This window comes from Garra rufa, chromosome 20 (assembly GCF_049309525.1).
Source record: "Garra rufa chromosome 20, GarRuf1.0, whole genome shotgun sequence".
NCBI classification, from domain to species: domain Eukaryota; kingdom Metazoa; phylum Chordata; class Actinopteri; order Cypriniformes; family Cyprinidae; genus Garra; species Garra rufa.
In genome coordinates, this window is record NC_133380.1 from 39,073,787 (window position 1) to 39,087,706 (window position 13,920).

Below are 13,920 nucleotides of genomic sequence, written 5' to 3' on the forward strand. Positions count from 1 at the left end.
ATGAAAAATCTGTGTGTAACAGAAAAATACAATTTTCCTACAATTAAACACTTTTTTGGAAGTTATTCCATACAACTTTTGTATTTATGTCTGTTCAACTGTTCAGAACTGTGCTTACTAACCATGTTCTGATTAGCATCTTTGAGCTAGATTTAAAAGTCTCTAAAATTGTCATTACCAAAACAGTCTTGACCAAAACATTTGGTGAAGTTTTGGTTGTGACATCTTTGCTTTTTGGGGTGTTATGCCATAAAATGCACTACCATAGCAGTCACGGCCGAAACATGTCATTATTGTTTTGGTAGTTGCCAGAAGTGAAGACATAATCCTTTATTTTGGGGAAATTAACAGCATTTTAGTACAGTTATGCAAATGTTTAGTATGTTTTAGTATGTGGGTTAAAACTTTGCAATGTGATGTGGTTCCAAACATTACTGTCACTACCGAAAATGTGCAGTTATGACCGAGACATGGGATGTTTTGTCAAAAATAAAGTATACTGAATTATTAACTAAGATGTTATGATAGTGTTTGGTCCACATTCAAACTAATGAACGCTTAAGTTTGAAATCAGTATGATTTTACAAAGAACATTTTGATTCAAAATACAACAAATCTGATAAATCACACTTGAAATATTGTTAAAATTACAATTGTTATCGATTTACCCCTGAAAATTATTGTGTTTTGGTAGTGACACATTTGGGGAGAGGACAAATATTCCAAAACTTTCTGAAAATACAATATGAGAGTTTCCTGCACAATTACTAGAATTGTATACCTTGGATATTATACAATTTGCATACATACAAAATTTGTGTGGAAAAATGTGGAAAAATATATTTTTTTCAAGACTCTGACTTCGAACCAATTCTGTAGAATGGCCCATAAATAAACAGTATACCATGGCCATACAATATTTGGTTTTAGTTTTGTTGTCAAATTCCAATGGTATTACCATTTGATTCCATCATTGTACCATGGTATCATATATTGACATGACAAAGCTAAGTTATAAATATTAAGTTGAAAGCAGGTATCTCCAAATCGGGAATGTGTGACTGGCTGTGAGCGCAGTGGGTCCGCCAACTAATCTAATTGAGTCATGAAACACTGGATGGCGCTGACTAATAGGTCCTTTACGTGCAATCTGCTAGCAATACACAGCAAATGCCAACTGGCCTGTGCTGACTCTGCAGCGAATTAGCTTTAAATCATTTAGGATATAATCTGGTTCAGTGTTTGCTGTAAGCTGGTCCTGCAGCACACTATCCTCCACCTCCCCCAGCTCCACCTGTCTAGATCTATAATGGGATTTATGTACACCCATTCATGCAGCAGCTGCATATGCCACACGCTCACAGAAATGTGTCTGTGTATCTACTGTCAGTAGCAAATCTATACTTGTTTAGCAGTAGTGTGCAGATCTAGTCCACCAAGAACAAATGCATTAACATAAGGTGTGCCCCAAACTGAATGACAAATGACAAAATAATCTTATCAAATTTGTACAGGATTGGTGCCCTATTGTGTCACATGCTGTATAGTTGTACAGTGTTATGATAATAGGTTAAAAGTCACATTTACACACATGCTACACAAATTATGTTTAGAAAATGATATTTGTGATATGTCTATTATTAATGGATATATTTTCTAGCATGAATGTTAAAAGGATACCATAGCATTTAAGAAATATACAAGGTGGTAAAGTGGATACAGTTGATACACCATTTTTAGGTCGCTATATATACAGTAAAAGTTCAATCATAAAAAAATAAAATGTATATTCAGAGGCTGTGTGTGTTTGTGTACTGGAATTACCTACGTTATAGGGACCAAATGTCCCAACAAGTATAGTAAAACCAGTAAATTTTCTTATAGGAACATTTTTAGGTCCCCATGAGGAAACAAGCTTATAATAATATTATGACGGAAAATGTAAAAATGCAGAACATTTTGAGTGATGTGAGTGGTTTAAGGGCAGGGTTATATAATATACTGGTATATATTGTTATTTTTACTGTTACATTTACATTTGTACTGTTTGCTATAATATGTTCCTATTTTGTTCAACTGAGGCCCCGTTTACACGAAGGGAAAACGCAGATATTTCCCTGCGGTTTGGCCTCTCATTTACACGAAAACCCCGTTTTTATCACAGAAAACGATTATTTCTAAAAACTCCGGCCAAAGTGGATAAATTAGAAAACGCCGTTTTCACGTTGTAGTGTGGACAGTAAAAACGGAGGCTTTGGAAAACGGTGACGCATATTTATAGTCATGTGACGAATATTGTACCAATAGATATCTATGTTTACAGCAGTAATTGTGCCTGTGCTATTTACACACTGCTGCTAAAGAGATTTACCTTGTACACTCCTCAAATTACAGTCCTAAAATGATGACGGAAAATGTACTCACAGTTGCTGTCCTGCAAAACATGATGACAACTGCTTTTCAGATAAAATATGAATGAGCGCGATATAGACGCGTCAGTGGATGATGAGATATTTCCATAAATTATCCCGCCAGAAGAATTGCGTGAAAACTTATTACATCTGTATAATTTTTGAGGCTTTACGCATGCGCAGTAAGGCGAATTTGATGTTTTTCTACGTTTCAGTGTGGATGAGAAACTTTAGGAAAACGCTTGGAAACGCTAGTGTGGACGGAGAGCGTTTTAAAATGAAAACTCCGTTTTCAAATGTATCCGGATTAATGTAAACGTAGCCTGAATCTGAATTAAATAAAGCAATTAAATAAATATGTTGCACAACTGTAATTTTGTAATCTTATACATTTGCAATAAATGGTTAGCCAGCTTTAGAGCATTTAATTTATTTGTCTCAACTGAACAATGGTATTGTTTCAACTGTACACCATATGGGTACAGTGGAGACAAAAATGCACCTTATGTTTATGAGATAATTGTGGAAAATATAAACTACTTATGGCTATTATCAATTATGATATTTGCAAATGAAAAAAGCAAAAAGTGTCTACTCAGTGTACCCTACATAGTGCATTTGTGCATAGTGTGCCATTTGTGACAAGACTACAGTCAAACTATTCTGAAAGTTGTCATGTTTAAAGTACTGAATTGTACCTCAAACATAAAAAAAGTGTATTAGTAAAATTAACAAATGCTGTACAAATGCTGGCTATATAGTACTATTTGTTACTAGGGTCTTAAAATGCAACACTCAGTTTAATGTAATATTTAGGCTTACAAGGGACTCCTTGCTAGGGTGACACGGAGGGGACACCTTCGGTTCACTTAAGTTTGTCGTGGCCACGACATATTAACTCGTGGGAACGTCATATTATGTCGTGGTTTCTCGAGTTTAATGCATAAACAAACCTGCATGACCATAGTAACCCACGATTATCAGAGGTAGGTTTATTAATATTTTATTTTGAATTAAGAAATTATTATATTAATTGTTACAGAAATTAATACAATATTAAATTATTATATTAACAATAGGAGATGCTGTATATGCCAATGCTGTCTGTGCGCGATGTGGGCAGCATTCCAAATTTATCATGAATAAATATTACATAAAGTACATCAAATAAAATAGCCCTACAAGAAATATTTTATGCATTCCATAGTCTTGTCCATTAACTGATCCTCTTTTTTCCGTAATATTTGTATTATTCGTTTATATTCGTTATTTTTCCCTTCATTTCTATCTCTTTACTTAATATTCTGAATGTAAATAATACTGTAAAGGTTCTATGACTGGGATTTTTTTACTGGAATGCAGTTTAAAGGTTGAATTTAACATATATTGTATTTTATTGAGTCTAATTAAGAGACAAATATAGTGTTTCATTGAAGAGTGAATTATTCACATAGTTTCACTTGGAAATCATTTATCCTATTAATATTAATAATAATAATTATCCTATTAATATTAATATTAATAATATTAATATTTGTATTATTATTATTATTATTACTATTATTATTGTATATATTTTTATTTTCGTTTGTACTAGTTTTTTCCCCTTAATTTTGATCTCTTTACTTAACGTTCTATATGGAAATGATACTGTAAATGCTTCACTGATTTTTACTGGAATGTAGTTTAAAGGTTGAATTGAACATATTTTTTATTTTGGTCTAATTAATAGACTAGACTATATAAACACTATACTGTTTCACTGAGGAATGAATCATTCACGTGGTTTCATTTGTAAATAAAAACATGCTCATTTATCATCACACACAGTAATAATAATAATAATAAATTATAAGTGAATAAGAGCTATATTTTTATTTATTTATTGTGTATCGCTTTACCTAAACAACGTTCTGTATGCTATTTGCCATATATTTTGCAAATATTGTAAATGACAATTATGCCAATACATTTTTGACTTTATGATTGTATTTATGCCCGTGTTTGACCATAAACGATTTACAAATGGAACTACGTGAATGATTCACTCGTCAATGAAACAGTATTTATATAGGTTATCTATTAATTAGACGAAATAAAATGAAATATATGTTAAATTCAACCTATAAACTGCATTCCAGTAAAAATAGCATAATCAAAGCTTTATTGGCATGTCGAGCATTTACAGCATCATTTACATTCAGAATGTTAAGTAAAGAGATCGAATTTAAGAGAGAAATAACGAATATAAACGAATAATACAAATATTACGGGAAAAGAGGATCAGTTAATGGACAAGACTGTGGGATGCATAAAATATTTATTGTAGGGCTTTTTTATTTGATGTAATTTATGTAATATTTATTCATGATAAACTTTTGAATGCTGTCTACATCGCGCACAGACAGCATTTGCACATACAACACCGCCTATTGTTAATAATAATGTAATATTGTATTAATTACTATAATAATAATTGATATAATTATGTCTTAATTCAAAATAAAATATTAATAAACCTATCTCTGATAATACTGGGATTTGGTCATGCATGTTTGTTTATGCATTAAACTTATGGCCACTAGAAATGCATGTATTCTCTCAACATAAGAAGTCGTGGCCACGACAAACATAAGTGAACCGAAGGTGTCCCCTCCCGGTCACCGTACCTTGCCCATTGCCAGACCAGGGCCCTTATTCTTAAAGCTTCTAAGAATCTTCTCAGAAAGCTCCTAATTTAGCTTAAAAATTCCTACATAGGAGTCTTAGCTTAAGAGTGATTCAGGACCAGTCTAAGACCAACTCTGAGCAAGAAAAGAGTAAAACTTAGTGTGGAGGCGGGGTTGACCCCGTTGCTGGCTATGACACAGCCTTTTGAAGACTGTGATTGGTTGGTTTCCAAGAAGGAAATAAAAGAGCACTTTGTGCAGGGTCTATTATAAGCCTTCACTTTGAAATTATAGGTGTAATTTTTCCTGTTTTACCACACACACACACACACACACACACACATGTTGGGTTTACATGTTTTATGGGGACATTCCATAGGCGTAATGGTTTTTATACTGTACAAACCGTACTTTCTATCGCCCTACACCTAAACCTAGCCCTCACAGGAGATTGTGCACACTTTTACTTCCTCAAAAAAACTCATTGTGCATGATTTATAAGCCTGTTTCCTCATGGGGACCTGAGAAATGTCCCCACAAGGTCAAAATCTACTGGTATTCCTATCCTTGTGGGAACATTTGGTCCCCACAACGTGATGAATACCAGGTACACACACACACACACACACACACACACACACACACACACACACACACACACACACACACACACACACACACACACACACACACATTTACCATGCTGTTAATGTTGCATTTAAAGTATTTGATAGGAAATGAACAGCAACACATAAAGGTTCTGAAAGTGCTGTCATTGTTTGTGTGACCTCTTTGCTTATAGAAGGTTGTAAACAGACCCAAATCATCACTGCTGCATAACTGCATTGTTTCCAGTTGCCAAATATGTTCATGTAATAAATTTAGTGATTACTTCCATTTCTGCTCTACGTCGGAGATGTTAGCATGTCTCTAATAAAATCGGTCACAAACATTATCTCATGTGTGGCATCTTATTAACTCACTGCCATGCATTGTGTGGAAAATATTTCTTTGCCCTCCTTGTCCATACTCCTAACAATTTTGGACCTTAAGACCTCTTTTGAGGGTTAAGATGCTTTCTGGGCCCGTATCCCTAAAGAATTTTTGTGCAAAAAGTGGCTCCTAGCGGCCAAATTCTAAGAAAATTCTCAGAGTCATGACGTTTTCTTAGAATTTCCCCTAAAAGTGACACGAAAATCCCAGTTAATATAAAAGCTATTCCTCAAGATTCCTAGCGCTTAAAAGGGCTCCTAAGGCGAGATCTGCTAAGAGCAGGGAAGAGGACTTTTAGTGGCTTAGGAGTTCCCCTAAGCAGCTGCACAAAATGGCCATTTTCTGTGTTTGTAGGATATTTGTTAACAAGCCTTCATAAATAGACCAGCAATCACAGACATTGATAAAAGCTGAGCCGTGTTACCCTCGTTAAGACCACACTGAGTTGTAACGTTGCAATTTCTACTTCATTAAGGACAGCCCCTTGAGATAGCCCATCTTGTTTTCAATGGGGTCCATATGGGAGTGAAAGTACAAAATATGCCAGCTAGGATATTAATATGAGCAAATAAGACACGAATCATTATTTGAACAGGGTGTAATGAGCTTAAGTTTTCACATATTTTAGATTCTAATGTTAGGCTATAACCCCTACAGCTTACTATTCATTTTCCTGATATTTTCTTCAATGTGAAATATTTACAATTACAGTCTGCATAAGATTAGAGTGTATAATTATGTTTATTGATTTGAGGGTACATCCTTTGCTCATTATCACCAAAAGTTCATTTTCATCAAACTTGTAGGATCAACCAATCACGGCTTTTGAAATGATGACTCATACCTAGCAACGGGGTCAACCACACCTCCTCACTAAGATAGGATTTTCCATCCGTTCCTTGCTCAGAGTTCACTGAAAATGTTCTGGAATCACTTCTAAGCTAAAACTCCTGGCAAGGAATTTTTAGGTTAAGTTAGGAGCTCTCTGAGAGGATTCTCAGAATCTTTAGGGATACGGGCCCTGAATTACTTTTTTCTTTTCTATGACCTTTTCTTTAATTTTAAGAGGAAACACCCACATTTCTAAGAATTTTCTTAGAATTTTGTCACTAGGAGCAACTCTTTGCGCTAAGATTTTTTTTATGAATACGGGCCCAGGAGTTGAGGTTCTCTGCATCTGCAGCTTTCGCAGACTGTTCTGAAACAGAATGGTCGTGTTGTATATCTGCCATCAGGTGGCGATGATGAACTAACATCTCATACTGTACTCATACAAAGTTAGAAGAAGAATAGGACGATCCTAGGTGGAAATAACCAGCCAAAATGATCGGAGATCTTTTAATATTTGGGTAAATGTCGCATTTTTTAAAAGGCAGGATACATTTCGTGGCATTGTTAAACAGGATGTTGTTTGTGATGTTCATGTGTATAGTATACTATGGTCACAGTGTAACAGCGGTGTGTTTTCTACTCTCCACGTCACTCATTTTCTTACTTATGTTTCCAGCACTCTGCTCATGAACGCCGGAGCTGTGCTCAACTTTAAACTGTGAGTAAAAACACAAATGTTACCTCTTACTTTACATTTGGTTGATCTCTTGTTAATCGGTGATGTTCACTTTCTGTGTGCAGAAAGAAGAGAGAAACGCAGTCTCAGGGGTTTGGCGATGAATCTGGATCGTCCAGAACTGGTAACATCGATTCATTAACGATGCATTGTGAAATAATAGTTATTTTAATGTTAAAGGGACAGTATAATATACTAATAAAGGGACATTGGGCAGACAGCTGACAGTTATTGGTCATAAGAGAGACCTTAATCTAACAAGGGATAGACCTAAAGTAGATTGTTTTAAAAATTGCCATGGATCATATTTGACTCTTATGTATTATTTTTCTTTAGGTGATAACATCAGAGAGTTTTTACTGAGTCTGCGGTACTTTCGCATATTCATTGCTCTTTGGAACATTTTTATCATGTTTTGCATGATCTTGTGAGTGTTGACTTTTAATATAAACATGTTGGTTTCTGCTTTCTTGCTAAAATTGAAAAACTACTTGTTGCATATTTTAAAGTGTTTGTGTATTTGGTCTTTTTTCAGGTTATTTGGATCGTAATCCATGGCTGTTGAAGTGAGGATACAGACACAAAAGAAATATTTACTGCAGCATTGGGTGGATTTCTTGTTATGGGTTTTTAGTATGGGATCCTTTAAGTCTTATTCAATGTCTTACAAGACAACTGTATATTTTGTACAAAAGTGTGTATGATTAATATAACTTTTAGTTTCTGTCAATCAAATGGGGACAGAACACATGGTAACTACTTTTGTTTAAATATAGAATTGAAAGCAGAGTTGTGCACTCCAAGGAGCTTGAATGGTCTTTTCAGTTTTTTTTGGATGTACCATCTAATGTGAAGCCTTTGTGATGATAAAATAAAAGAATAAACATTTTTTACTAGCTACTGTTTGGTTACCATGAAAGAAAGCTTTAAAACTGTGGATAGAATATTTACGTGTGTTTAAGAGCATCAAGGCACCTTCGATGCTGGTCAGGAAATAAATGGGTGTTAAGTGGTGTTTGACACGCCAGTGACACGCCAGTAACAAGCCAAAAAAAAAAAAAAAAAAATTTGTCAAGAGGATCCGACCTTTTTAAGTTCCTATTTTATACACCTAACATTAGTTTATTACAGCCATTTTAATTTCATTGTGCTCAATTTGAAAAGCCATAAAACTTCCATTAACCAACTTTAAATTTCACTCAGCTGTCAGTTTTGCTCTACATTACGCCTCAAAGTCACTGATAAATGCAAGATGCTGAGAACAATTTTTCATAAATGCAAAGTCAACTCATGGTTTAACAGTTTTATTGTAAAAGTAAAGAGACAAGTGCAAGCTGCAAGACTAGTTACACTTAGAATAAACAAAGAACAAGCAATAATTCTTAGGGTTAGTGACCACCTTGAGAAAAATGAGAACAAACTTTAATGCATCTTCAAAAATGTAGTCAAATTGCATAATGGAAATCACAATTGGTCAAAAAGCCAAAACACAATTGGTCAAAAAAAGTTCTCTCTCCACTATGAACCACTGTGTACTTCATCCACATGGGTTTGGCACTGAAGGGCCTTCAGGGACATGGATCCTTTCAACGCCTAGAAAATGTAAAAGAAACCATTAGATCTAATTGAACAGTTAGGAAGTTGAATAATACACAACATGCACTGTGACAAATACCTTCACATGTGGCCAATCATCAAGGGTCACTCATTGTGTGATGTCTTCTGGTCCTCTTGAACTACAGAATTTGTCCTTTTGGAAAAAACATAAAAGCACTTAAGAACAAGAAATCCAGCACTTTGTATGGCAAGCTATTCTGATGGTGCTTCAGATAAATTGGCTTAAAGTTTAGAGCAAATGTCAACACTATCGATCTGCTGGGGAAAAAAGATGGTCATCACGTGCACCAGGGTAAATGCAACCAAGTGTGCCAAAAACCATGTTCAGCCTTACCCTTTTTCACACTTTAGAGTGTGAAAGACTTATAAAACAGTCTGATGAATTTAAGGTCATCCATTTGACTCTGGTATGATCTGTGGGGACAAGAGTAGCTAAGTTAGTTACCATCAAAACACGTAACGATTTTTGAGAATGTATGCCATCTACATGGGTGCTCAGATCATTTGGCTTATTTTTGTTAGAAAAAAGGTCAACAGTGTCGATCTGCCGGGGAAAAAAGAAAGTCATCATATGCACCAGGTGATTGCAACCAAATGTACCAAAAACACATTTAGTCTTACCTACTTTGTGTGAAAGACTTCTAAAACAAAGTCTGATGAATTTAAGGTCATCCATTTGGCTCCAGTATGATCTGTGGAGACAGGAGTAGCTATGTCAGTTACCACTGAACAAATGATTTTTTCAGATTTCATGGCATCTATATGGTTGCTCAGATCATTTGGCTTATTTTTCGTTAAAGGAAGTCAACAGTATCGATCTGCCGGGGAAAAAATTAGTCATCATTGCTACCAAACTTAAAAGGAAAGTCTAGTGTAAATCTGAACTCACCAAAATCAGAGTATACAATACAGCAATGCTCCATGGCCCAACAGCCAACATACTGTAAAACAAACCAATGAAAAGTGAGATACAGAGCAATATCAGAATATAGGGAAACAAATAACCTGCATTAAAGTAACTTAAATATGACCCGTATGCAACGTTGAAACCACTGACTAACAATGACAAAATTGTGTTTATATATATATATATATATATATTTTACTAACCTTAAGTGCACTAAACACTATAATATAATACTAAACCATTCGAATTTTCATTGTCTACCTTCCCGCGTCCACCGACAACGAGCCACGTGGTCATCGACTAACTATACTAAAAACATGTTTTTAGTTTTTATCCTAATATTACACAGTCCGTATTTCCGTGAAACATTAATAGAACGTACTTCGTTTTTAAGTATATAAACAAAAAAAAAAAAAAATGCACAAAACGAACAATGCTTACCTCGAACCGGGAAGACGAAAATGGGAAGAAAGAACACGTGAAGCCCGGTTTTATAGTTCACACGCATGCGCAGTGAGGGTTTGTTGCGATGACGTTGGGGAGTTTCAACACTTTCAAGTTCCAACCCCTGGTCTACAGTAATAATACTTTTATAGATTAAGTAGATATTTCTCACATACATAACATTTTAAACCCTTCAGAATGTGTTACCAGCAAACCACCATAGCTTCTTTCTTTAACAATATATCATTGTTGTCGTTTATTTATTCTACAGTATGAGAAAATGTTTATATCGCTAAGAATATTTTCCGTCATCACCAATTGAATTCTGAAATTATACACTCTTAAAAAAATAAAGATGCTTCACAATGCATAGAAGAACCTTTTTTTGTTAAAACGGTTCCATAAAGAACCTCCAACATCTGAAGAACCTTTCTGCTTCTCAAAAAGGTAAGATTATAAAAAGGTAAAAAAGAGATGGTTTTGAACCTTTAACTGAATGGTTCTTTGTCGCTGTGAAGAACCTTTTAAAGCACCTTTATTTTTAAGAGTGTAGGCCACACTAAGTAAACAAACAAATAAATATTTTGTGATTTAAATAGCTAAACAATTCAAAGTGTTATTGTACAGCTCTGAGCAATTTGTTTCGTATATTGTACATAGACTTGATACATAACCTACCTGAATTATTTCCAATAATACAAGAATATGTTTAAAAACTGAGCAACTGTAACTGAAGGTTGACTATTCAATGTTTCTTTGTTATTCCATAATTTGTCCGAAAGGTGGCAGCAAATGCTAAATTTGAAATGACCTTCTTTTAAAACAGCGCCTCCTCTGTATTTAACAAGTTGTGCTTTTCTATTATTATTTCTAATATTTTCTAGCCTGTGTTCTGTGAACTTTATATAGAGGAGTTGTTCGCTTTTCAAAGCAATGGTGCTTTTATTCATTGCCACAGAAACGTTGTGCATAGTTGCAATAACATTAAACTTTCAAAGAAAATATGATTCACATGAAATCGTGTTTGTAAAAATAAAAAAAATTAGTTTGGTTTTTAATTTTATCGCCCATTTACTTAAAGAGATAGCACACGATTCGACTTCATATAGGCTAGACAACAAAAAAATACATATAGCCTATAGTTTAGAAAGAGCCTTTTTTTTCTTATAATACCTTTATGATATGCTATAATTAACTGTACAATATTTCTCTACTTTAGAATGTCATTTAAAAATTGCAAAACATTACCACACACTTTTTGCCCAATTCAAACAGCATCCCTATTACTATTATTGTTATTATTGGTTAAATCATGTTATCCATGGACAAGTGTGGGGCAGATCGTGGTCATATTTTGAGACGCACAAACTTGCACGCTCACCTTAGGGCAATTATCGCCTTTTTGTGTGATTACATTAGCACATATCTTGTGTTTTGTAAGTCGAGTACATACCTAACGCGGCTGAATGTGTTGTCAGCACATAAGGGCGCCTCCCAGCTCTTTGTTTTAGAACAAAGAAACTCAAATCGTGAATTATCAATCGTGGGATTATCTCCCATCAACAGCTGACATTAAAAAGACCCCTTCCCCCAAGTGTCTCTGGTGCAAAACATCCCTTCAAAACGTGTGAAGTGCCCCTTTTAGACTTGCTAAACCATTTTAATGCTTCAAATTCTAAAATAAAAATAAAAATCTAATTTGTATCTGTGTTTCAACATTTTCATTTATTTAAGTTATTATTTTTTAATAACATAATGAGATTACATGTTATACTAAAGCAGGTGTGTTTATCCAAAGTGATTTATGAATGAGAAAAATGCAATCAGAAGTGATTAATCCAAATCTAGTTGAATGGGTATTCCAAATGCTGCTTGCTTTGTTTGCTAAATAATCTAGTTTGAGAGATCCCACCTGCACAATGCTTTGTTTGAGTGGCTTGTTTGCATGTTTGGGGATTAGTTTAATGTTGGCTGATTTCTGGCCTGTTTATACTAGGTGCGAGGACTTCAGGTTTTAAATTCCATGGGGCTAGTAGGTGGAATGGGAGGAACACTATTTACCCAAAATGACAGAATTATCCAAATAACAAGTACATGCATGTTTTGCTATCTGTGATTTCATCATTGTGTTTATTTAAATTCTGAAACTGAAAACATTACAAAAAGGCAATAACCTGATTCATATTGTATTTAATACACACATTTCAAAAGCCTCTAAATTATCAACATGATCAAAATCTGCAATCTGCTTCTGCCCTCTGATTTATAGTTTATATTTTTTATCATTAAGTCAAAGTATAATTTTATAAGAAGTCCCTGGTAAGAATAACTTTTATATTGTTCACTGCAAAAAAAAAAAAAAAAAAAAAAATGCTTTTCTTACTTAGATTTTTTTGTCTTGTTTCCAGCCAAAATATCTAAAAATTCTTAAATCAAGAAGGATTCTAGACGAGTAAAAATTATTTTCTTGTTTTCAGAATTTTGCATGAAACAAGCAAAATAATCTGCCAATGGAGTAAGCAAAAAAATCTTATTTCAAACAGAAAACAAGATTATTTTTCTTACCCCACTGGCCAATTATTTTGCAAAAACTCACTTCATTTTGACTTATTCTTTTCTGAAAACACGACAATATTTTTTACTTGTCTAGAAAATCCTTCTTGGTTTAAGAACTTTTAGATAATTTGGCTGGAAACAAGGCAAAACATCTAAATAAGAAAAGCATTGCAATGTTAGTAATAGGATGATCATTTACTGGACTGAAGCAACTTAGGTTTACCTGACTGGATCCTTCTTTTTTGTTGCAATGTTAGTATTAAATATGATACATCAGACTTTTATTAAACATTTATTTGTTAATCTCAGTCATTAAGCATCTAAATATTATATTACAAAGACCTATTATTGGGAGATATAAAGCAACTGATATTCATATGCATTTTATAGTCTGCAATACCATAATACTCATTGATTTACATTACAATGGCCACAAAATGTTAGCAACTGGACCAAACTGAGGTGTTTCTTTCACGATGCCATAGAAGAACCTTTTTTGTCTAAATCAGGGGTCATCAAACTTGATCCTGGAGGGCCGGTGTCCTGCAGAGTTTAGCTCCAACTTGCCTCAACACACCTGCCTAGAAGTTTCAAGTATACCTATTAAGACCTTGATAAGCTGGTTCAGATGTGTTTGATCATGGTTGGAGCTAAACTCTGTAGGACACCGGCCCTCCAGGACTAAGTGTGGTGACCCCTGGTCTAAATGGTTCCATAAAGAACCTTTAACATCTGAAGAACCTTTCTGTTTCACAA

The 13,920-nt window shown here is 34.3% G+C and overlaps 1 protein-coding gene, 1 long non-coding RNA gene and 3 other non-coding genes across 6 annotated transcripts; 1 reads left to right on the forward strand and 4 right to left on the reverse strand.

The window, feature by feature from the left end:
- The first annotated feature begins 7,336 nt into the window (after nt 1-7,336).
- smim7 (small integral membrane protein 7) lies at nt 7,337-8,529 on the forward strand. Its single transcript, XM_073826302.1, has 5 exons — nt 7,337-7,422; nt 7,581-7,622; nt 7,706-7,764; nt 7,977-8,067; nt 8,176-8,529. Exons 1-5 carry the CDS (start codon nt 7,397-7,399, stop codon nt 8,189-8,191), a joined length of 234 nt encoding a protein of 77 aa, XP_073682403.1. The 5' UTR covers nt 7,337-7,396; the 3' UTR covers nt 8,192-8,529.
- A 561-nt stretch (nt 8,530-9,090) lies between these two features.
- Nucleotides 9,091-10,606, reverse strand: LOC141294177 (uncharacterized). Of its 2 annotated transcripts, XR_012340890.1 has the most exons (6): nt 10,426-10,606; nt 10,147-10,198; nt 9,879-9,949; nt 9,592-9,671; nt 9,316-9,390; nt 9,091-9,233 (listed from the first exon to the last, which is right to left on the reverse strand). It is a non-coding gene; the product is annotated as an uncharacterized lncRNA (long non-coding RNA). The 2 variants fall into 2 exon arrangements; XR_012340889.1 differs by having other exon boundaries at nt 10,147-10,606.
- On the reverse strand, nt 9,457-9,549 carry LOC141294340 (small nucleolar SNORD12/SNORD106). The gene has a single exon (XR_012340931.1). It is a non-coding gene; the product is annotated as a small nucleolar SNORD12/SNORD106 (small nucleolar RNA).
- Nucleotides 9,748-9,835, reverse strand: LOC141294342 (small nucleolar SNORD12/SNORD106). Its single transcript, XR_012340933.1, has one exon. It is a non-coding gene; the product is annotated as a small nucleolar SNORD12/SNORD106 (small nucleolar RNA).
- Nucleotides 10,019-10,111, reverse strand: LOC141294341 (small nucleolar SNORD12/SNORD106). The gene has a single exon (XR_012340932.1). It is a non-coding gene; the product is annotated as a small nucleolar SNORD12/SNORD106 (small nucleolar RNA).
- Nucleotides 10,607-13,920: the final 3,314 nt, after the last annotated feature.